At 36.9% G+C, this 23,823-nt stretch overlaps 1 protein-coding gene across 1 annotated transcript in view; it reads left to right on the top strand.

Annotated features, from left to right (window-relative positions):
• Positions 1 to 23,823, top strand: part of LOC141129185 (ribosomal protein S6 kinase alpha-6-like) — a 42,091-nt gene that overhangs the window by 4,118 nt on the left and 14,150 nt on the right. The window contains exons 2-5 of the mRNA XM_073617054.1: positions 8,471 to 8,646; positions 9,189 to 9,391; positions 9,784 to 10,377; positions 11,464 to 11,495. Coding sequence (XP_073473155.1) covers positions 8,471 to 8,646; positions 9,189 to 9,391; positions 9,784 to 10,377; positions 11,464 to 11,495 — 1,005 coding nt within the window. The remainder of the gene's footprint in view (positions 1 to 8,470; positions 8,647 to 9,188; positions 9,392 to 9,783; positions 10,378 to 11,463; positions 11,496 to 23,823) is intronic.

Here is a 23,823-nt window from a genome sequence, read left to right as displayed (position 1 = left end):
AAATAATAGCAAAACGCCTCAATAGCATTATAGGAAAATGAATACATAGAGATCAAGTAGGCTTCATGCCAAATAGACAGGCAGGCGATAATATACGCAGGGCAGTGTTATTGGCACATATTGCTAAAAAACGGAAAATCCCTTTATGTTTTCTATCTCTCGATATTAAGAGGGCATTTGATACAGTATCCTGGCAATATATGCAATATTCATTACAAAAATGGGGTTTTGGACCCCACTTTTTAACATGGATCAAAGCATTATATAATAAACCCAAAGCCTATATAAAATATGCTGGATACAAATCTGAAGCCTTTAATATCGAAAGAGGTACCCGACAGGGTTGCCCATTATCTCCCTTATTATTTGCCCTTATACTCGAACCCATGGCCCAATACATCAGAACAAACCAAACTATAACTGGCATTGAAGTAGGAGGTATTACACACAAATTATGTATATTTGCAGACGATATATTACTTTTTCTATCATCACCACAGGTCTCTGGTCCTAACTTAATACCAGCTCTTGATGGATTTGCAGCCCTATCCGGCCTTATGATTAATCCTAAGAAATGCCTAGTGCTTAATATTTCACTCACAAACATGGAATTGATCCCGGCTAGGGCTGCACTCCCATTCACATGGGCAGAAAAATCAATCCCATATCTTGGAATTCATTTAACAGCATCTCATTCTGACTTATTCTCAACCAATTATCCTCCAATATTAAGACAGATCACAAATCTAATAAAACAATGGTCGCAACTTCCTTTATCCTGGATAGGGAAGATTAATGCAATCAAAATGACTATTCTACCCAAATTGCTTTATCTATTCAGAGTCCTCCCTATTCCAATTCCTTCCTATTTTTTGAGAATAGTACAAAAAAGAGCAACTTCGTTTATATGGGGCTCTTCTAAACCACGTATACCTATACACACACTACATCTTCCCAAAAATAAAGGAGGCCTGGGATACCCTAATTTTACTAACTACTACAGAGCAGCACATTTGGCCAGTCTGTCCAAATACCATGCAAAACAGGAAATCCCATTATGGGTATTTATAGGGGCTTCAGAAAATGACCCTCTATTAATATCAAATTTATTATGGCTTGATCCTAAAGACCGCTTTAAAATTCAAAATCCCATAACTAAACACTTCTTATCTCTCTGGGATAAACTAAAAACCAAATATCAGTTACAATCTCCACACAATCCTCTCCTCTCTTTTATCAGAAATCCGGCCTTTTATCCGGCATGGATCTACCCAAATTCTTTTAAAGCTTGGACAACATCAGGCATTCAGACACTAAATGACTTCATAGCATCTAAATCATTCCTTTCATTCCCATCGCTTAGAGAAAAATATGATCTTCCAAACTCTGAGATATTTAGATATCTCCAAATCAAAAATTTCTATACACCATTCCTAAAGGGGGATACACCATTATCCCAATTATCCATTTTTGAATCAATCTGTACAAAAGATCCATTTGCTAAAGGTACAATTTCATCACTTTATAATCAATTATATGGAGTAGCAAATCTTAATAGACCCTCTTATGTTCAGAGGTGGGAGGAGGACCTGGGACGAACTTTAGAAGACACGGACTGGTCTAACATATGGCTCACATCTAAGTCATCTTCACCCAACATCTTAGCACTGGAGACAAATTATAAAGTCCTAACTCGCTGGTACCTTGTACCCGCTAGAGTGGCAAAATATTCACCTAATTCCTCAGCTCTTTGTTTTCGAGGATGCCCAGAAATAGGCACATATTTACACATATGGTGGACGTGCCCAGTAATCCAAACCTTCTGGAAGGAAGTCTTCGTGATTGCATCTAAAATATTTAAAAAAATAATACAACCAGATCCATATTTAACTTTACTTAATCTAAAACCGGAATGGTTAACACTCTCTCAATTCAAACTTATGATCCAACTAATAACGGCTGCAAAACAAACAGTGGCCAAGGCATGGAAATCTCTTACATTGGTACTAGCAGAAACAATTCACAGAATGAATAATACAATGTCCCATGCTAAGATGGTAGCCATCGATCAAAATCAAATTCCAAAATTTGAAAAACTTTGGCATCCTTGGATAAAACAACAGTTCCTGTCAAACTTCAATGACTCTGTCCTGTTGCCATGGTAACAGATTAAATGACTTACAGAGACACCCATTCTAAGGCTTCAAAGAGAACTAAAAAGAATAATAAACTGACGAGCGGGACAACCTTGTGGACCATACCTCTACCTTTCAACCCTTTTTCTTCTTTCTCTTTCCTTTTATCCACCTTACGATTAAAGCTCATTATCAGAATTTATTTGACCTATATACACTCTACTTGTAAACAATATGTATAATAGGTATAAATCATTTAAATACCTACAAAAGTAACTAAGGAAATGATATATATATCTTTAATTTAGGTTTACGTGAACCCAATGTTTAATATTTGAAATTTCATGATATTTACCTATATAAACCCTACTGTAAAACAATGAGCTTACTTTATAGATCCTTGTAAACTTACTTTATGTATCTTTATAACATTGTATACTCAATAAACTTCTTTTGACAAGGAAAAGTAACCAGTAAGTTCCAGGACCCATTTACACCTAGATATCCCAACATGGTTTAGGAAGCCAATTGATATACGGTATATTACCTACTTTATAGTTTCTGAGGTGGATAGAGTTTAATGTTGAATTTTGTAGAATATATATATATATATATATATATATATATATATATATATATACACACACACACATATACACACACACACACACACACACACACACACACACTGTATGTATATTTATTTATTTTATTATTATTTTATTAAATGAAATACTCAATTGCATAATATTTATTGCAAATAATGATCCATTATATATTATATAAAATATACTATTGGTTAGAATACTAAGACATTTTATACATTACCTTTAGAAATCTCAGCACCTAGAAACTGGTTTCCTTAATTAAATCATTTGAAATTAGTTTCAGGGTAACTTTCCCACCCTCAACACACTGGCACAGTATAAACAGACCCCATTCTTATGGACCTATTGGCCACACCCTCCTAGAGCTCAACCCAAAGTCTCCAGACACACATATAGACCTCCAGTTCTTACTCAATGAAACTCATTTTGCTTGTAGCAAAAGTGATTTATTTTCTCCATTGACCACTTCCCACCGGAATAGCTTTGGAGAAGACCATATAGACTTCCTCAGTGATACCAACTTGGAGAAATCTTATATCTTCATTGTTTAAGGTAAGTCATACAGAACCCCAAAGATCTATAGACCTGATAGTTTTATGCTTTAAAAAGTTGGGATTTTTCTCTGATTGAGGAGATGTATTTAGCAGGAAATGGAATAGTAAAAATTTTTAATATTCTAAAGGGCCTTTTATTTTAGAGATGGATATATTGACTGAATATCCCCCATTATTTTACAATATTTTATTTTAAAAATATTTCAACCTCATGCTTTACATTCAGATGTTCATTCTTCATGTCCCGTCAAAAGTAAATTAAACAGTTTCATCTTAGGTTGTTCTAATTTTTGCCATTCCTGTAAATTTTGTTATTCCTGTCTGTCTTTTTTTTGGACATAGCAAGTATTTTTCCTATTCTCTTAATTTTCACTTTCACCATATTTTACAATGACAACCTAACAATACAGATGTCTTAGCAGAAAGTTAAGTAGAAAAAAAATCTAAAACTTTTTGTTTTTATTGTTCCCTGAATTAAAATGATTTACATTATTTTTTTCCTTTTTCCACTTGCCTGTTGTGGTCCTTCATATGGGATTAGATTATTTTCTTTTGTAAAGAGATCCATAGATTGATTGATTGAATATCCACATTATTTTGCAATATTTTGATTTTAGAACCCAACCAACCTCATACATTACATTCAGATTTTCTATCTTCATGTCCCCTTTAAATAAAATTAAACAGCTCCATCTTAGGATGTCTGTTAGATGGTAGATTAGCAGTTGCATGTTAAACGCAATTCAAAAATCAAAAGTTTTTCATCTTTCACCATATGTTACAATAACAACCTAACAATACAGAAATCTTAGCAGAAAGTTAAAAAGAAAACTTTTTTGTTTTTAATGTTCCCTAAATGTAAATTATTTAAATTATTTTCCTTTTTTTCACTTCGCCTATTGTGGCTCTACAAGTGGGATTAGATTATTTTCTTTTGATTAGAGATCCATATATATTGATTGAATATCCACATTATTTTTGCAATATTTTGTTTTTAGAATCCAACCAGCCTCATGCATTATATTCAGATGTTCTTTCTTCACGTACCCTTGAAATAACATTAAACAGTTCCATCTTAAGTTGTCTGTTAGATTGTATATTAGCAACTGCTTGTTCACCATCAAAAGTTCTCTGTCTTTTTTGTACTTCCAAGTGTTTTCCCAATTTCACCCCAGACAAAGATTTTAATGTTGAAAAAAATGTATAAAAACCGCACTATGAGAACTAAAAACTAAATTAGGAAGGTGATGGCAAGATGATTAACACCCAACCATCACTTAGGGAGCAGCAATGAATATGTACAGCATCAATACACACACAAAAGGAAAAAATTAAAAATCGCGCTGCCCTTAAACATTATTAGATAGTGAGTATGACATCTATATATAAACCTAGGTGATAAGTGTTACATGTGTATATATGAACCAAGACCAATAGATAACAAACAGGGAAATTAATATACCATGCCGGTAATATTAAACAATAATAAAAATGACATTTAACGTGTACAATGACAAATGACCAGTGATCAATAGACAATTCAATAGCAGATTATTATTTTATTATTGTTTAATATTACCGGCATGGTATATTAATTTCCCTGTTTGTTATCTATTGGTCTTGGTTGATATATACACATGTAACACTTATCACGTAGGTTTATATATAGATGTCATACTCACTATCTAATAATTTCTAAGGGCAGCGCGATTTTTAAAGGTTTTAATGTTCCCTTAATTTAAATTATTTTTCTTTATTTCACTTGCCTGTTACTGCCCTACAAGTGGGATTGAATGTGTTTTTTTAATGTATTTTTTTAGAGATCCGTATATTAATTGAATATTCAGGATCTTTTTTTAGCATATAACCACCCCCATGCATACATTGAGGTGTTCTTTCTTCATGTATTCTTGAAATAAAATGAAACAGAAGTGGGGACAGTGGCGTTTTAGCAGCACAGTGGCTGCAACTGATGATCTTTTTTCAAAAAGTGGGGCTGAGTGAGGTTGTGACTGTATTTTTTATTACAGAGCACACCGCATTACAGCACCTAGATAGCACTAGTGTATTTAACTGCTTGAGGGGCTTATTTTGGGCCTGTCTGGTTCACATGTATGTGTTTTGGTGGCCCACATTTGCGCAGGCACAGCAGCCTATTCATTTGAATGGGCTGCCATGCCTGCGTTTCCTGCAAAAAAAATGTGCATGCATCATGTAATAGGCTGCGCACACCTATGCCCCCCAAGCAGTGAAATACAGCACTGTCTGTCCATTCTGCTTTTGCACCATGTGACTTACCTGCAGTTCCTGCAGCGGCAAACTTCCTGCATTTTTTAGATGTTTAGGCCACTCTTTTAAAAACACAGTGCGTTTGTGTGTGCAGGAACTGCAGGTAAGTTGCATTGTGCAAAAGCAGAATGGATTTCAAGGCCACTGCATTTGTAAAATGCTGTATGAACCTTTTTTTCTGCAGGAAACACAGGCATGGCAGCCCATTCAAATGAATAGTCTGCTGTGCCTGCCCAAATGTGGGCCGTCAAAACACATACATGTGAATGTGTGATGTGACAATGACTTCAATGTAATTGGGGTGCTGTGATGTGTAAAGGGGAACGATGACATGAAGGGGACTCTAATGTAATGGGGGCACTGTGATGTGTAAAGGGGCACTATAATGTGGAAATGTCTGTAATGTAATGGAGTGCTGTGACATGAAAGGGAACTGGGGACACCGTGGGACTGCTGTGTGTTTTTTTTAGATAATTCTGTGTGTGTCTGTTTTTTTGAGATGTTGGGTTGAAGAGCAAGATTGCATTGGGGGGGCAAAAAAAATGTGCCCAAATGTTTAATAACCACATTAAAGACGGCCCTGACTGTAATCTATGCCATCAATTCTCATAGCTGATCTCCTCCATCCCCTATATATGAGCTCCTCTATGTCCCATAGCTGAGCTCCTCCATCTCCCATGGCTGAACTCCTGCATCTCCCATAGCTGATCCTCTCTATCCCCCATAGCTGATGCTCTCCATCCCCTTATAGCCGAGTTCCTCCATTCCCCATGGCTGAGTTACTCCATTCCCCATGGCTGAGCTCCTCCATTCCCCTATGGCTGTTCTGGAGTTTTTCTGACTATGACTATTTCTGAATATCTTTGAATATTTTTGAATGTTTTCAAATATTTTGAAAAATAATAGAACAATTTTGAATATTTTTGAAAACTAGATGATAATGTATTAATTATGTGGATGTTGTTACTATTTAATATGGTAACTTGGCCTAGGTTTGCATGTTTGTTTGTTTTTTTCCTTTCTTTTCTTGGTGTTTTTTGTTATTAGATGTTTATTTTTTGTAAAAATATTTGAAATAAAAAAATAAATAAAAAACAATTAAAACAAACTTTACATGGCTAAAGTGGGCCAATGTATTTTACTTCAGAATGTTTGGAATATAGCGGTTGATAAAAATGTTCATTACATAATATTTATTACAACCAGTAAAGTTACTTGGTTTCAGGCTCAGGTTTCAACCCTCCACACAACAAAACAGAATACACAAACCCCATTGATATGGACCTACCTGACCCAACCTTCTCAATCTCTTTCCAAACTCTCCAGTCTTATGGTAATCAGCAGCTCCTGTGCGCTGGCCAATCAGAATCTCCCATCAATTAGCAAAAGCCACTCTCTCCTCCCATATAAACCCCACATATATCCAGCCTTACTTCCACTTATCTTACTATTACTTGAAGCAATAGTGAGTTTGTTTTTCCATTGGCTATTTCATATTGCAATTATTTCAAGAAAAGTTGACAAGTTGGGAAGTCTACAAAGATTCAATTAGTGAAGACCGAGTGGGAAACCATCTGCACCTTCATTTTCTAAGGTTTGTCCTTTAGAGCAGTATAGTTATTCCCTCTAAAATTATAGGATTTTTCTTTTTGAACCTGCAGTCTACAGATAACTTAGCATTGAGATAAATAAACAAACTCTTTAATGTTCTTTAAATTTGAATAGATTTTTCTTCTTTCACTTGCCATGTATGGTCAGAGTAGAGATCCATCTATGGCTATTTTACAACCCTGGCTGTTAGTGTATTGTATGGTTCTTGGTGTAGATGTTCAGGGGCCACCACCACCTATTGACACATAGGTGCAAATATGCTACTTGATATTTTTTTAATTGTATTTATGACTTTGCAAAAACAAAATTTTTACTTTTACTTCTATGAGTGTTGTGTGCCAATAAAGTCCATGGACTGCGGTCCAAAACTGAATACTTTTTTTGTTTCTTTCAATCTATATTGATTTTTATTATTTCACTTGCCATTTATGGTCAGTAGAGATCAATATACAGATTGGAAATCCACAATATGTTGCAATGCTTATTTTTTTTTAATACAACCAACCTGATACATGGAGATGATCTGTCTTCATATATCTATGAAGTAAAATTAAAATGTGAAATCTTAGACTGTCTGATAATTCCATGATCCATCAGTTGGGTGTGAAAGCACAATACAATTTTTTTTAGTATATTTTTTTTAATAGTACTTTGGATTCCAAATTCCACCATTCCAATTTGTTTTTAACTTACACAAAAGTGGTCTAATTTCTCTTATGCCTTATTGTTACAATACCAGTGACATTCACACCTCTATTTTTGACTAGAATGTTGGTCATTCTAACCAGCCGATCTCTACAAGTCTTGTGGTTTAGAGATCAGCTTCAGCCAAAACCCATTTCTTGGTTTGTAATCTCTGTCAGCTTTTTTTTAACAAAGAAAAAAGATGCAAAAACAGAAAGAGAAGTAGAAGATAAAATGGGAGAATACAAATACCCTTCAGTATCAATATTTCCTCTTTCTTAAACATAATCATGTATAAAGTCTAATCCTATGTATTTCTATACATGCCTATATATCTTTCCTCCCCGTCTTATATAAATACTAATATCGTTATTTTTCCTAAAACTCTATTGGACTCCCTTAAAACATAAATCTTAAAATCTCTGTCTGCTTTTAATTGTCATGTGTTCATGTTGGTGAGACTTCATTGGTAACCACACTGAATATGTCATCTCCCCAACCGGGATCCTTATGGTTATAAAATACTGACCCTAGATGCTGGGCAATATTCAGAGGGATATTTAATGCTTTTTTGTTGTTGTGATTCTAGAATGGCTTCTAACATCCATGAAGTTACCAAGAACACCGCAAGACATGTCATCCAACTCATCACCCAGACGTCCGAAAATCTGAAGATGATGGAGGTTTCAAAGCACTTTGACCCCATCCAAGAACTTGGGTCGGGGTCATATGGAAAGGTCCTCCTGGCCAAACATCGGGGTTCAGGTAAATGTTATAGTTTAATTCATGTAAGGAAATTAATTTCTTAGTATTAGTCGTGCTTTTGAATCATATTAATTTAATGGAACTAGTGTAAGAAAACTTTTAAAAAATGCTAAATTGCCAGCAGGTAAAAGAGACTTGTATGTCTGTTCTGGAAAAAAAATGCAGAGTCTGACATCCAAGATCTAAGAATCAATAGAATTGCTTATCTGTAGACAATCAGTAGGTCAACTTTGAAGCCACGTGTACACACAATTTGTTTAGCTTGTGAATATTATCCTGAGCATTGTGTACAGGAAACAATCACAAAGCATTAACCTTGCTTTAAGCAGCATTTTTTTAAGTTCCTAAAGCTGCTTCCAAGTACCTTTTCAAAGTAAGTTCTTAAAGCATCCCTCACTTCCAGTTTTAGGGTGATGATTATGTAACTTAATGAGTCACTGCTGTAGATTTAATCAAGCATTTAGCACACTTTAAAAGGCTTTTAGCAAGTTTCTGCATCTGTTTATGTTACTAATTCTCTTTTTTCTCTCTCTGTTTGACAGGTCAGTTAGTGGCTGTGAAGCTGCTTAGCAAACAGAAGGTCCCAATGGACAACTTCCTGGTTGAATATGGGATGTCTATCAGCCTCAGCGGCCATCCCAACATCATCACGACCCATGAAATTGCCTTTCATACAAACAGAGACTACGTGTTTGTCCAGGAGGTGGCGACAGCTGGAACTCTACATTCCTTAATACAGCCAAATGTAAGTTTGTATGAAAAATGAATAATCTTTATGTTAAGAAAAGATATCATCTCTGCCCTCAATATCTTTAAAGTATTTCTGAGGTTTAAAGACTCCCCACTGATTACAGTGAGTTGGGTCGGATATTGTATCATTTGATTTATAGGCTTGATTTTAGATATGTAACTTTCTCAGCTGTGAAGCAAGGTTAAGAAAGATAGTCCTGGATCTTGCACCATCAATGGTGATTCTCATATTTGTATACCAACAGGTTTCCTTGAAGCATCCTTTCAAGTGTATTGAGCTAATATTCTATGTCCCTGTATGATGGATAAGATAGGCTTCTTATTTGATTACATTTTGCCATGGTGGTGTCTAGTGACTAATTTTGTCCTGTTTTCTTCTTGTTATAGGTTGGTTTAAATGAAGAGACAGTAAAGAAGTGCGTTCCTCAGATAGCCAGTGCATTGCAATACATGCACAACAAAGGGATGGTCCACTGTGATATCAAGCCAGACAATATTCTGCTAATGGACTTTGAATGTAATACTATCAAAGTGGCAGACTTTGGACTGGCAAGGCTCCAGGGAACTGAAGCACCATCCTTGTCCGGGTTCATACCCTACACAGCTCCGGAACAGTGTAACTTGAAACCAGGAGAACAATTGCTTCTACACCCGAGCATTGATATCTGGGCCTTTGGGGTCATGGTTTACATCGCTATGACTGGATACTTTCCTTGGATAGGAGCAGAGGGTCATGATCCAACGTACAGAGACTTTGCTCGGTGGCAAGTCAGAAAGGATCTGACCTTAGCACCGGAAAAGTGGAGGAAATTCTCTCTTGAAGCCAGGAAAATGTTCTGGGACCTTTTGGCCCTCAATGCGTCCGAGAGGTGCTCAGCCATGGACATTCTAATATATCTTCATGTACCATGGAAAACAGAAATACTTTCAGAAAATTATACAAGGAACACTGCAATACATATGGCCTACAGAGAACATGATGTACATTCCGGAGCTACAGCAAGTGCCGCCTTGTGTCTTCTACCTGATCACGAGACAACTTCACTTTCCATAGGAGCTGAGGTGGAAATTTCATAAAAAATTTTGATCACCTGGTAATCAAGGGACCAAATTGCTGAATGAACGCTGGGGATTTGTAAAAGTGACATAGTTGAGGGTAAGAACGTAGAAATCGTAGAACACTGTTGATTTTTTTGCTCACGTGATTGCTTATCTACAGTATTGTTTTTTGGGAATTATGGATCAAAGCATCATAAAACTGTAAGATGGCCCTGGAAGTGATATGTTTCAGGAAAAAAAAAAATCATAGTGTGGGCAAAACTCTATATGATAGGTAGGGTAGAGTCAAACGTTAGGTCCGAGCATAAGTTCAAATTGAACATTCACGGTTTGGCTGTTTTATAGAAGATCTGAAATTTAAGGATATTTCCTCCCACCATAAATGTCCCCCGATGCATTTCTTTAGCTAACGCTGGCTAAGGTCATATGCTTGACCTCTAGTCAGGAGCAAGATGTCAGCCAATGTTGGGTCACAGAATAATTTCAGCCCACACACTGTAAAGGCTGACATTGCAGCACCCTTTTGTCAGTGTGTTGGTGAATTTAGTGTGAGTGAAGGACAACTGACATTTGTTAAAGTGATTGTAAACCCTTATAATCCACTTTGTACTACAGGTAAGCCTATAATAAGGCCTAGAATAAGGCTTACCTGTAGCTACCCTGGATATCTCCTAAACCTGCACAGTTTAGGAGATATCCCCTGTATCAGCATGTGCCAACATCATCGGCACATGTGCATTGAAACAATGACACGTTTGTGCCGTTGCTTCAGCTAGTGTGCCGTTACTGGCGGCTCCCACGTGCATGTGCGGGAGTGACGTCATTGTGGCTTAGGCCAATCACAGTGCCAGAGCCTGTGCGATACCCAGAAATAACTCCTGGAGCGATGTCACCGGCCGGAGCTTCCGGGGCTTCCATCTAAGGTGAGTATTTCATAATGAGCTTGTATGCTATGCATACTAGCTCATTATGTCTTTGTCTTGCAGGTTTTTGTTTTTTGTTTTTTAGTGGGTTTACAACTACTTTAAAGGGAAAGACGGGTTAGTGTTGTGTGCTTTCAGTATGATGCTTTAAACTGTATTTAGTGTTATATGTATTAGTATATTGTATGCTGTATACAGTTTTCTATTGATGCTTTTATAGTAAATTGCAGTATCTGTGGCTTTGGAGAGTGGAGTGTAAGCCCCTTGTATTCACTGCAATATAAAAAGACCCAATAGTTCATTTTAGGAATGCTTTTTTAATTTTGTGATGTTACTTAACATTTTGTTAATAGTAGCTAGTTTGTTTTCTTTTAAATTAAGCCAAAAAAAGTTTAGGTTTTGTCTTAGTGTTTTGAGTGGGAGTTTTTAGATTTATTTTGTTTTGTTTGGGTCATTTATTTTTATTACCAACCCCAGCATTAGGTTTGAGCCAAACTGCCCTGGGTTATGTTCAAACAGGGTTTGGGGAACTTCAAAGAAGATTAGATGGCAAACCTGAACCCCATTGAAATCAATGGAAGCAGAATCTGTCAAATTAAAAATGGCCATTTTCTGGGCTAACGGCCAAAGGGTTCAAAAAAACAAAAAAAAACAAAGAAAAAAACAAACAGCATGGGGGGCCCTGTCTTGAGTAACATTCACAAATTCAAAAAAATCAATTTGACTAATATTCACAAAAGGAAAACTGTGTTACATTGCCATTTCCTTTGCTATTTAACAAAAAAGTTTGCAGACCCCCTCCAAAGGTCCCCAAAAATAGTATCCTCTTCCATCATTTCCATTCTCAATATTTCTCCTCCTCCATCTCTATTCTAACTCCTCCAACATCTCCATCTTCATTTTCACTCCTCATCCTTTATCTCCTTTCTCACTCCTCCTCTTCTCCATTCCCACTCTTCCATCTCCATTCCCACTCTTCCATCTCCATTCTCGATACTTTCCTCCTCCTCCTCCTTCATCTCTATTGTAATTCCTCCTCCTCCTCCCCATCTTCATTCTCACTCTTCCATCTCCATTCTTGCTCTTCCTTCTCCATACTTCTCCACCTCCTTCATCTCTGTTCTAAATCCTTCTCCCTCCCCATGTTCATTCTCACTCTTCCATCGCCATTCTCACATCTCCATTGTTACATCTTTCATCTCCATTCTCAATACTTCTCCTCCTCATTCATTTCTAGTCAAATTGCTCCTCTTTCTCCATCTTCTTTCTCACTCCTCCATCTGCATTCTCATTCCTCCTCCATCCTCATTCCTTGTCATGGAAAGGTGTGCCTTACAATGGTGGTATTTACTTGTCTACCTTGATACCGTATATCTTTGTATGACTTTACAATAATCACTGGTGATTTTTTTGTACTGATGACTTTATAAGATAGTTACTGAAGCTAACCTCTGCTCTTTATACTTATTTTTACTACTTCCGAGTGTCACAACCCGGGACAACAAACATCAGTGCCAAGTCTCCAGACATTACATCATCAACGTAGAAATGAAGAATATATCCAGACAACGAGAAATTCCAGCAAAAGACCCAGAAGCTATCAAACATCACCACCGATTGTCGCCACCACCTTATTGTCACCAGCATCTTATCAATCGTCACAAACATCTGACAGATGACCAAAGATTGAACACCTTGCATCTTTTCTCTTTTATATACTTATATCAAATCTGTAATAAATAGAGAATTTTTCAGCATATACTTGGTGTTTTGTCTGATCTCTTATACTCCAGTATGTGCCTTCAAGTTAGGCCTCAATGACTAAGATAACTCCACAACTCTCCTCCCCCCCTCTATTCGTACTCCTCATCCTTCATTCTACCTCCTCATCCATTCTCAATTCTCTTCCTCCTCCTTTATTCTTAGTTCTCCTCCTCCTCTATTTTCACTCAACCTCCTCTATTCTTAGTCCTCCTCCATTCTTAGTCCTCCTCTTTCAGTGCCACTTCTGCTCCTCTTCCTCCTTCTCCCTCAGTTTCATTCCTCCTCCTCCTCCATTCTCACCCCTGTTCAGGGGCGTTGCTAGGTGGCAAAAAGACCAGGGGCTTCAGCCTGAAGTCCAAGGCCAACACGGGGAGCTGGGGGCTCTAGGGGCGTGTGTTTTTTTTTCATTTTTGCCTGTTTTCTGTTCTTGAAATGAATTCTGGACATATGTCTAAGCAATATCTTTAAATATAGTTTCAATATTCCTTACTAAAAAAGTTGATATACATACTGAAAGACAGAACAACATGTCTTTGAGATAAAAAGTTGCATTGCAATAAGTAAAGACCCAAAATGATAAGCCTTCCCGTATCATAAAAAAGAGAAGGAATTACTATTACACACAGTGATATCGGACATATAATAATAAAGAAGGACGGAATTGTAAAGAGCTGTGCAAACTGTTGGCGCTATATAAATCCTGTATAATGATAATAATTTGGCTATAGGTGCAACAATTGGAAAATTGGACAACATAGTTAATCAATTATTATAACAACTGTATACTAATAATAATAATTTGGAAAGGGGTAAGGGAAAAAAAGAGATTAAGGGGGATAAGATCAACATGTATGAATACATAAGTGGTCCATATAGTGAACTTGGTGTAGCGTTATTGACCTTAAGGTCACGTGACATCACATGATGTCAGAAGGGGTGGTACCACTGGGTGACATAGCCTGATTGCCCCGCCCCCTTCCTATATAAGAACTGTCAAAGCGCACAGCGGGCAGTTGGCTGGGAGGCGTCCCAGGAGGTGGAGTGTTTTTTTTTTCTATTTTTCATATCTGTCGGGTGTCCTGATTGATGATGGATTACATTGAGGGACATTTTTTATTTTTATTTTTTAATAAAGGATTTGTCAAAAACTGTGTCTTGTGGTTTTTGCTTTTTGACACTTTTTTGGTGAATGGGTAATGGTATGATGTACCCGATACCCATTCACATGGGGGGGTGGGATCTGAGTGCCCCAGATTCCAATAAGGCCACCGTCCACAGACCCTGACAACCACAGCTCAGGGTTGTCGGGAGGAGGCCCTTGTCCCCATCAACATGGGGACAAGGTGCTTTGGGGCATGGGGCTCTGTCCCAAAGCATCCCCCCAATGTTGAGGGCACGTGGCCTGGTATGGTTCAGGGGGGATTTGCTCGCTCGCCCCCCCTTTTCCTGACTTGCCAGGCTGCATGCTTGGATGAGGGTCTGATATGGATATTTATATGATTTTTTTTTAGAAAAATCTGGTATGGGGTTTCCCTTACAATCCATACAAAACCCGAAGGGCCTGGTATAGACTGTGGGGGGGGCCCTACGCCATTTTTTTTTTTTTTTATCCGTATTGCAGGGATTCGGCAATACATTACAGCTGCAAGCAAGTTTAAATTTAATTTCTTTCCTTTAGAAATGTCATTATTGCTGCGGCATGTTCTATACATTGAACAGATGCACCATTTTACAGGCAGACTAAGGGGACCCTCAAGGGACAGTATTTAAAGGAATTTTTCATTTTTATTGTTTCACTTTAGGCATCTTTAAAATCACTGCTCCTTAAAAAAAACAATTGTTTTAAAAACTTTTTCTTGCATTGATACATGTCCCCCAGGGCAGTACCCGGGTCTCCATACATTTTGTGTGGCAATAACTAGCATATTAGCCTTTAAAATTAGGACTTTTTATTTTTCATGTTCGTGTCCCATAGACTTTAATAGAGTTTGCATGTTCGCTAGAACTTTTTGCCTGTTTGAGATGTTCTTCTGCGAACTGAACGGGGAGGTGTTCGGCCGATCCCTACTCCCTTGTTATCTCTCGCCTTGACTAATGCAACTCCATTCTCATTGGCCTACCTCTCCATAGGCTATCCACCCTTCAGTCTGTCATGAATGCTGCTGGCAGACTTATCCACCTTACCAACCACTCAGTGTCTTCCAACCCTCTCCGCCAATCCCTATGCTGGCTCCCAATCACCCAGCAAATTAAATTCAAAATACTAACCACAACATACAAAGCCATTCACAACTCTGCCCGGAGCTACATCACCAATCTTGTCTCCAAATATCACCCAAATCGCCCTCTCCGCTCCTTTCAAGACCTCCTACTCTCAAGCTCTCTTGTCTCCTCCTCCAATCTGTCTGGCTATCTCCTACTCCTGCAGGCAATCCCTGAAAACGTATCTCCTTAGGGAAGCCTATCATTCCTCCAAATAATCTTTTACCACTTCCATCAGCTCATTCCCGACAGTTACAACCTTTTGTACCACCTGCCCCACCATATTAGATTGTAAGCTATTCTGGGCCTCGTAATCCTCTTGTATTTTATTGTATTGTAATGGTATTGTCTCCCTGTTAATGTAAAGCACTATGTACACTGTTGGCGCTATATAAATACTGTATAAAAATAATAATAATAATAATAATAATAATGATACCTTATTCATATAAAGGCAGTAATTATATGTAGAAAAATCCAACAGGCTGGTTCCACCCAAGACAATCGATAGATCGACTTGGGTATAGATCGACTTAGGTACAATCAGCCTGCCCTTACATGGATTGAAAACTCAGGCGGTCCCTTCTGAATCAGCCTGATTGTGATCCATGTACTGGAATATTCCGTACACAGGATTTCAGACACAAACTTTATAATAACAATGGTATCTTCCCTGAATAATCAGAGTCTACACCCAATAGACAATAGACAGGAGATATGGTGGACAATGGTGATGGGATAGACTACAAACAGTAAACATACAATGAACAATAGTACAGGTGAACCCTCCCAGGCAGACAATAGGAACAATAAACAATATATCAAATTAAAAAATCATTGTTAAGGCTTTTAAAAGTAACAAAAAAACAAAACAAGCTTTTTTTCCTTTATAGCATAAAAAAATCTGAAAAAAATCAAACTGTAAGGCTTTTTACAAAAACAAAAAAATATGCCTGATGACAATAAAACAAAACTGAAAAGAAAAATCCAAGAAAATAAAGCATGTTGTGTCTTTCTCCTCTCTCCTCTCTCTCTTCTCTCCCTTCTCTCTCTCCTTTCCCCTCTCTCCCCTCTCTCTTCTCTCCCTTCCCTCTTCTTCTATCTAGATAAAGGAAGGCCCGTAGATGTGGTGTATCTGGATTTTGCAAGAGCATTTGACACAGTTCCCTGTAAACATTTACTGTACAGAGTAAGGTCCGTTGGCATGGACCATAGGGTACATGGATTGAAAACTGGCTACAAGGGTGAGTTCAGAGGGTGGTGATAAATGGGTTGTACTCGGAATGGTCAGGAGTGGGTAGTGGGGTCCCCCAGGATTCTGTCCTGGGACCAATCCTATTTATTTGTTCATAAACAACCTGGAGGATGGGGTAAACAGTACAATCTCTCTGTATTTGCGGACAATGCTAAGCAGGGCAATAACTTCTCTGCAAGTAGATCTGAACAAATTAATGGGGTGGGCAACTACATGGCAAATGAGGTTTAATGTGGTAAAATAATGTATTTGGGTGGTAAAAATATGAATGCAATCTACTCACTGGGGGGAGAACCTCTGGGGGAATCAAGGATGGAAAAGGACCCGGGGGTCCTAGTAGATAGGCCCAGCAATGCTAAGCTGCAGCAAACAGAATATTGGCATGCATTAAAAAGGGGATTAACTCCAGAGATAAAGCAATAATTCCCACTCTACTTTTGTGACAGGTACTCTTTATGGAGAGATCTGGGGTCTATAAGACCCCCAATCCCTCCTGTCCTTAAAAGCATTCAATTGGTGTGTTTGAATGCTTTTGATTTTTGAAAATGGTGCCATCTCAGTATAACCACTTGAAGCCTAGCAATGTATGTGTATGTCGCTGGTTGGCACACTTCATTGGGCTTTTAGCAAGCTTCTGCATTTGGATTGTGTTACTAATTATCTTCTCTCTCAGTTTGACAGGTCAGTGACTTTGCAGCTGCTTAGAAAGGAGAGGGTTCCAATGGACAACTTCTGGTAGAATATGGGCCTCAGCGGCCCAACATTATCAGGACCCATAAAGTTGCCTTTCATACAAGCAGAGACTATTGGGTTGATTTACTAAAGGCAAAGTTCAGTTGCTGTAGATCTCAGGGGAATATCTGAAATGAGGGGAGGCTCTGCTGATTTATATCATCCAATCATGTGCAAGCAAAAATGCTGTTTTTTGTTTCCCTTGCATGTCCCCTTCAGATCTACAGCGGCTGCACTTTCAAGTGCACTTGTAGTGCAAAGTGGATTGCCCTTTAGTAAATAAACCCCTATGTGTTTGCCCAGGAGGTGGCGACAGCTGGAACTCTTTATTCCCTAATAAAGTCAAACGTAAGTTTTGTTTTTTTGTTTTTTTTATTATAAAAAAAAACTTTGTTTAAAAGATTTAATCTCTTTCAAATATTTTTTTAGGCTTAAGGACTCCCCACTCATTACAGTGAGTTGGGATACTGCAACTTGATAGGCTTGATTTTAGGTAACTTTCTCAGCTGTGAAGCAAGGTTAAGGGTGATGGTCCTGGATCTTGCACCATCAATGGTTACTCATATTTGTATACCAACAAGTTTACTTTAAGCATCCTTTTGAGTGTATTGAGCTAATATGTTATGTCCCTGTATGATGGATGAAATAGGCTTCTTGTTTGAATACATTTTTTCCATGTCTAGTTTTTTTTTTTTTTTGTTTTATAGGTTGGTTTAAATGAAGACCGTAAAGCACAGCATTCCTCACATAGTGAGGGTGTTGGAATGCATACACAGCAAAGTGATGGTCCACCATGACCTCAAGATGGACATTGAATGTAATATCAAAGTGGAAGATTTTGGCCTGGTAAGGCTCCAGGGAATGGAAGCGCCATCCATGTTCTGGTTCATACCCTACATGGCTTGAACTGTGTAACCTGAAACAAGAACAATTACTTCTAGGCTCCAGCATTGATGTACAGTATGAGCCTTTGGTGTCATGATTTGCACATCTATGACTGGATCATTCCCTTGCAAAGGAGCAGAGGGTCGTGACCCAATGTACAGAGACTTTGCATTGTGGCAAGTCAAAAAAATCTGGCCTTGGCACCGGAAAAGTGAAGAAAGTTCTCTTGAAGCCAGGCAAATGTTCTGGGACTTGTTGGCCCTCAATGCCTCCAAGGTGCTTGGCCATGGACCTTCTAAAATCTCTTCATGTGCCATGGAAAGCATAAATGCTTTCAGAAAACCATACAAGGAGTACTGTAATACAAATGGCCTACAGAGGAAATAATGTCCATTCCGGAGCTACCGCAAGTGCCGCCTCGTGTCTTCTGCCTGATGAGATAACTTCACTTACTCTAGGAGTTGAGGTGGAAATTGCATAGGTCCTTTTGTTCACCTGATAATTAAAAGACAGACGATGTATGCACTCTGGGGAATTGTACAAGAATCGTGTCTTAGACATCTTAGAAAATCTTGATGTGATTGCTTATCTACAATATTTTTTTAAATTATGGATCAAAGCATCATAAAGATGTTAGATGACCCTAGAAAGGATATGCTTCAGAAACAAAACAATTATTGCATTGGCAAAACTCTATATGATAGGTAGGGTAGTGCCAAACGTTAGGTCTGAGCATAAGTTCTAACTGCAAACACTCTGTTTGACTGTTTAGAGAAGATCTGAACTAAGGATGTTTGGTTTGAATCCCTCCCACCAAATGTCCCCCAATGCATTACTTGAGGGATCGTTGGCTCAGGCAATGTTCATATACTTGACCTCTAGTCAGGTGAAAGATGTTGGCCAATGTTGGGTCTCAGTGAAGTTTCAGCCCAAACACTATAAATGGCTGACTTTGCAGCATCCTTTTGTCAGTGCGTTGGAGAATTTAGTGTGAGTGAAGGACAACTGACATTTGTTAATAGGAAAGACCGGTTAGTATAGTGTGCTTTCAGTATGGTGGCTTCCACCTATTCACCTGCGTCTGAGAACAAAGGGTGACCCTAATTATGATGCACAACATTTGGCTTTCACATAATAATCAAGGAACAGGAGAGCCTTTGTCTTTTTTCAGAGACAGTTGTTGGTCTTGTAAAAAAGTTCTTCACACATCCATACTTAGGTCCATATCTCATATAAACCCATATTAATAGATAAATCTAATTTATTCCCTACAAATACTGACTTTACTGGACAATGACATTGCTTAAAGTACACCTCAAAAGGCAATCTAAACTTTTAATAACAAAACAAAAAAAAAATGCAAATCTCTATCTGATTCACTGATTACATATAAAAAGCTATATACCCTAGAACATATTATTCATGCACAGAAAGATAAAAAAAACTGTCATCAACTTCCCTAACACTCCCCTCCCCCCAACAGCCAGCGGGAGAGTAGAGGAGGGAAGTTCAGCAATGTTGGGGAAGGCAGAAGAGGATCGGTGTCTGCAATAAGGCAGTACAGCCATCCCTCCTGCTAGTAAAGACCCCTGTTATGAACTGATGAGGCTGAGTCCCGGTACAGGAGGGTCAGCCATACTGCCTTATCAGTGAGCCTGGTTGAACACATATCTCGCAGTAGTGATGAATGACACATATATAGAGCATTGTACCATAAATGTCTACTGCATGCTTCCCGTGTATCTCCCTCTATTGGAGGCCATTTTTTTTTAGCTCAATCAAGCTCCACAAAGGTACAACCAAATGTGTGCTCCTTTCCACTAATTATCTGTGAAATATTTACCAAAGAACTAATTTCTCTAAATTTCATTGGCAAAAAAACAGTGGAGACTTCTCATACTAACTCTGTGGATGAGCAAATTTCCCCATGTCCACCCACTGCTTGTATAAGATTCATGGACACCACAAGAGTCTTTTAGAGAGTTTTGAGCATCTTTGTTTAAGACTTTGAAAAGTAACCAGTAAGTCCCAGGACCCATTTACACCTAGATATCCCAACATGGTTTAGGAAGCCAATTGATATACGGTATATTACCTACTTTATAGTTTCCGAGGTGGATAGAGTTTAATGTTGAATTTTGAGATTATATATATATATATATATATATATATATATATATATATATATATATATATACACACACACACACACATATACACTGTATGTATATTTATTTTTAATGTTATTATTATTTTATTAAATGAAATACTCAATTGCATAATATTTACTGCAAATAATGATCCATTATATATTATAATAAAAATATACTATTGGTTAGAATGCTAAGACATTTTATACATTACCTTTAGAAATCTCAGCACCTAGAAACTGGTTTCCCTAATTAAATCATTTGAAATTAGTTTCAGGGTATCTTTCCCGCCCTCAACACACTGGCACAGTATAAACAAACCCCATTCTTATGGACCTATTGGCCACACCCTCCTAGAGCTCAACCCAAAGTCTCCAGACACACATATAGACCTCCATTCCTTACTCAGTGAATCTCATTTTGCTTGTAGCAAAAGTGATTTATTTTCTCCATTGACCACTTCCCACCGGAATAGCTTTGGAGAAGACCATATAGACTTCCTCAGTGATACCAACTTGGAGACATCTATATCTTCATTGTTTAAGGTAAGTCATACAGAAGCCCAAAGATCTATAGACCTGATAGTTTTATGCTTTAAAAAGCTGGGATTTTTCTCTGATTGAGGAGATGTATTTAGCAGGAAATGGAATAGTAAAAACTTTTTAATATTCTAAAGGGCCTTTTATTTTAGAGATGGATATATTGACCGAATATCCCCATTATTTTACAATATTTTATTTTAAAAGTATTTTAACCTCATGCTTTACATTCAGATGTTCATTCTTCATGTACCGTCAAAAGTAAATTAAACAGTTTCATCTTAGGTTGTCCTAATTTTTGCCATTCCTGTAATTTTGCTATTCCTGTCTGTCTTTTTTGGACAAGTATTTTCGTATTTTCCTCATTTTCACTTTCACCATATTTTACAATGACAACCTAACAATACAGATGTCTTAGCAGAAAGTTAAGTAGAAAAGAAAACTAAACCTTTTTGTTTTTATTGTTCCCTGAATTAAAATGATTTACATTATTTTTTCCTTTTTCCACTTGCCTGTTGTGGTCCTTCATATGGGATTAGATTATTTTCTTTTGTTCAGAGATCCATAGATTGATTGAATATCCACATTATTTTGCAATAATTTGATTTTAGAACCCAACCAACCTCATACATTACATTCAGATTTTCTATCTTCATGTCCCCTTTAAATAAAATTAAACAGCTCCATCTTAGGATGTCTGTTAGATGGTAGATTAGCAGTTGCATGTTAAACGCAATTCAAAATCAAAAGTTTTTCATCTTTCACCATATGTTACAATAACAACCCAACAATGCAGAAATCTTAGCAAAAAGTTAAAAAGAAAACTTTTTTGTTTTTAATGTTCCCTAAATGTAAATTATTTAAATTATTTTTCCCTTTTTTCACTTCGCCTGTTGTGTCCCTACAAGTGGGATTAGATTATTTTCTTTTGATTAGAGATCGATATATATTGATTGAATATCCACATTATTTTTGCAATATTTTGTTTTTAGAATTCAACCAGCCTCATGCATTATACTCAGATGTTCTTTCTTTATGTACCCTTGAAATAACATTAAACAGTTCCATCCTAAGTTGTCTGTTAGATTGTATATTAGCAACTGCATGTTCACCATCAAAAGTTCTCTGTCTTTTTTGTACTTCCAAGTGTTTTCCTAATTTCACCCCAGACAAAGTTTTTAATGTTCCCTGAATTTAAATCATTTTTTCTTTATTTCACTTGCCTGTTACTGCCCTACAAGTGGGATTAAATTATTTTCTTTTGCTTAGAGATCCATATATTGATTAAATATCCACATTGTTTTGCAATATTTTATTTTTAGAATTTAACCAACCTAAAAAAAAATGCATTCAGATCTTCTTTCTTCATGTTCCCTTGAAATAAAATTAAACCATTAAATTGTCTGATAGAATATAGATTAGTAGTTGCATGTTAATAAACAATTTAACTTCAAACATTGTTTATTTTCTGCGTTCCAAATTTCTCAATTCCTGTCTGTCTTTTTTGTACTTGCAAGTTTTTTTTCCTAATTTCAACCCTAACCGTACAGATGTCTTACCAGAAAGTTATACAGAAAAACGTTTTTTTTTTATTGTTTCCTGATGTTTGGGGGTTCTAAGTAATTTTCTAGAAAAAAAATACTAATTTAAAATTTGAAACAAAAAGTTACAGAGAAGGTCTGGTCTTCAAGTGGTTAAACAATTCAACATCAAAAGTTTTTTTTTCTGAGTTCCAAATTTCACCATTTCTGTCCGTCTTTTTTTGTACATGCAAGTTTTATTTTACCTAATCTCAACCCAAACAGTATAGATGTCTTACCAGAAAGTTATAGAGAAAGGGGCTGTAATGTTCCCTGAATTTAAATTATTTTTCTTTATTTCACTTGCCCTTTAATGCCCTACAAGTGGGATTAAATGTGGTTTTTTTTTTAGAGATCTGTATTTTAATTGAATATTCGGGACCTTTTTTTAGCATATAACCACCCCATGCATGCATTTAGGTGTTCTTTGTTCATGTATTCTTGAAATAAAATGAAACAGATCTTCTTAGGTTGTCTGTTACAATTTTCAGTTGGGTTTGAAAAAAAATAGTATTTTTTTTTTTGCTATAAATTTTTAGTTGAATTAGAAAAAGAGAGCTATACTTATTACATACATGAGCAAAAATAGGTATAGTAAATACATTACTCAGTAGTTTGTACATACATAACTCTTGATAGAAGAGCAATAAGGAATTTTAGAAAGCAAAAAACAACAAAACAGGGAGTATTAAGTAGAAGACTTCCAGATATCATATTAGCATCCTACAAGGTACACAGTACTGAATATCAGAATAAGATTAACATCTAGGGAACACCAAAACAATATCACTGAGCCCCTTCCTGACATCTATTGATATGTTACATCTGGCGGAGAGAGTAGATGGAAATGTGATATATGTGCAGTAAGTACAATCCGGATGGGTCATACATGCCACTGTTTACAGAAGGGTTCAAGTTTCCATTTTTAATGGCAAACATTAATTCAAATTGTGTTTACACATTGAGATTTTGTAAGATTTATTTATCAGGAAAGACATCTGTAAATGTTTTTTTTTTTTTTTAATTAGTAGTCGGGTTCCAAATTTCACCATTCCTATATGTCTTTTTTTTTGGTGCAAGTGTTGTCCTATTTTCTTTTTCACTATATTGTTACAATGATAGAACATTGACATTGACTAAATTTTTTGCAATTCTGAACAGTCACTCAGTACAAGTGCTGTAGTTAGAGACCGGCTCCAGCCAAACCCATTTATTTGCTTGATTTATGGATGAAGGTTATAGCTTCTGTCAGGTTTTTATTACCCCCTGTGTCCTTAT

Source organism: Aquarana catesbeiana, linkage group LG01 (assembly GCF_042186555.1).
Source record: "Aquarana catesbeiana isolate 2022-GZ linkage group LG01, ASM4218655v1, whole genome shotgun sequence".
Classification (NCBI taxonomy): domain Eukaryota; kingdom Metazoa; phylum Chordata; class Amphibia; order Anura; family Ranidae; genus Aquarana; species Aquarana catesbeiana.
This window is presented reverse-complemented; position numbering and strand designations above follow the sequence as displayed.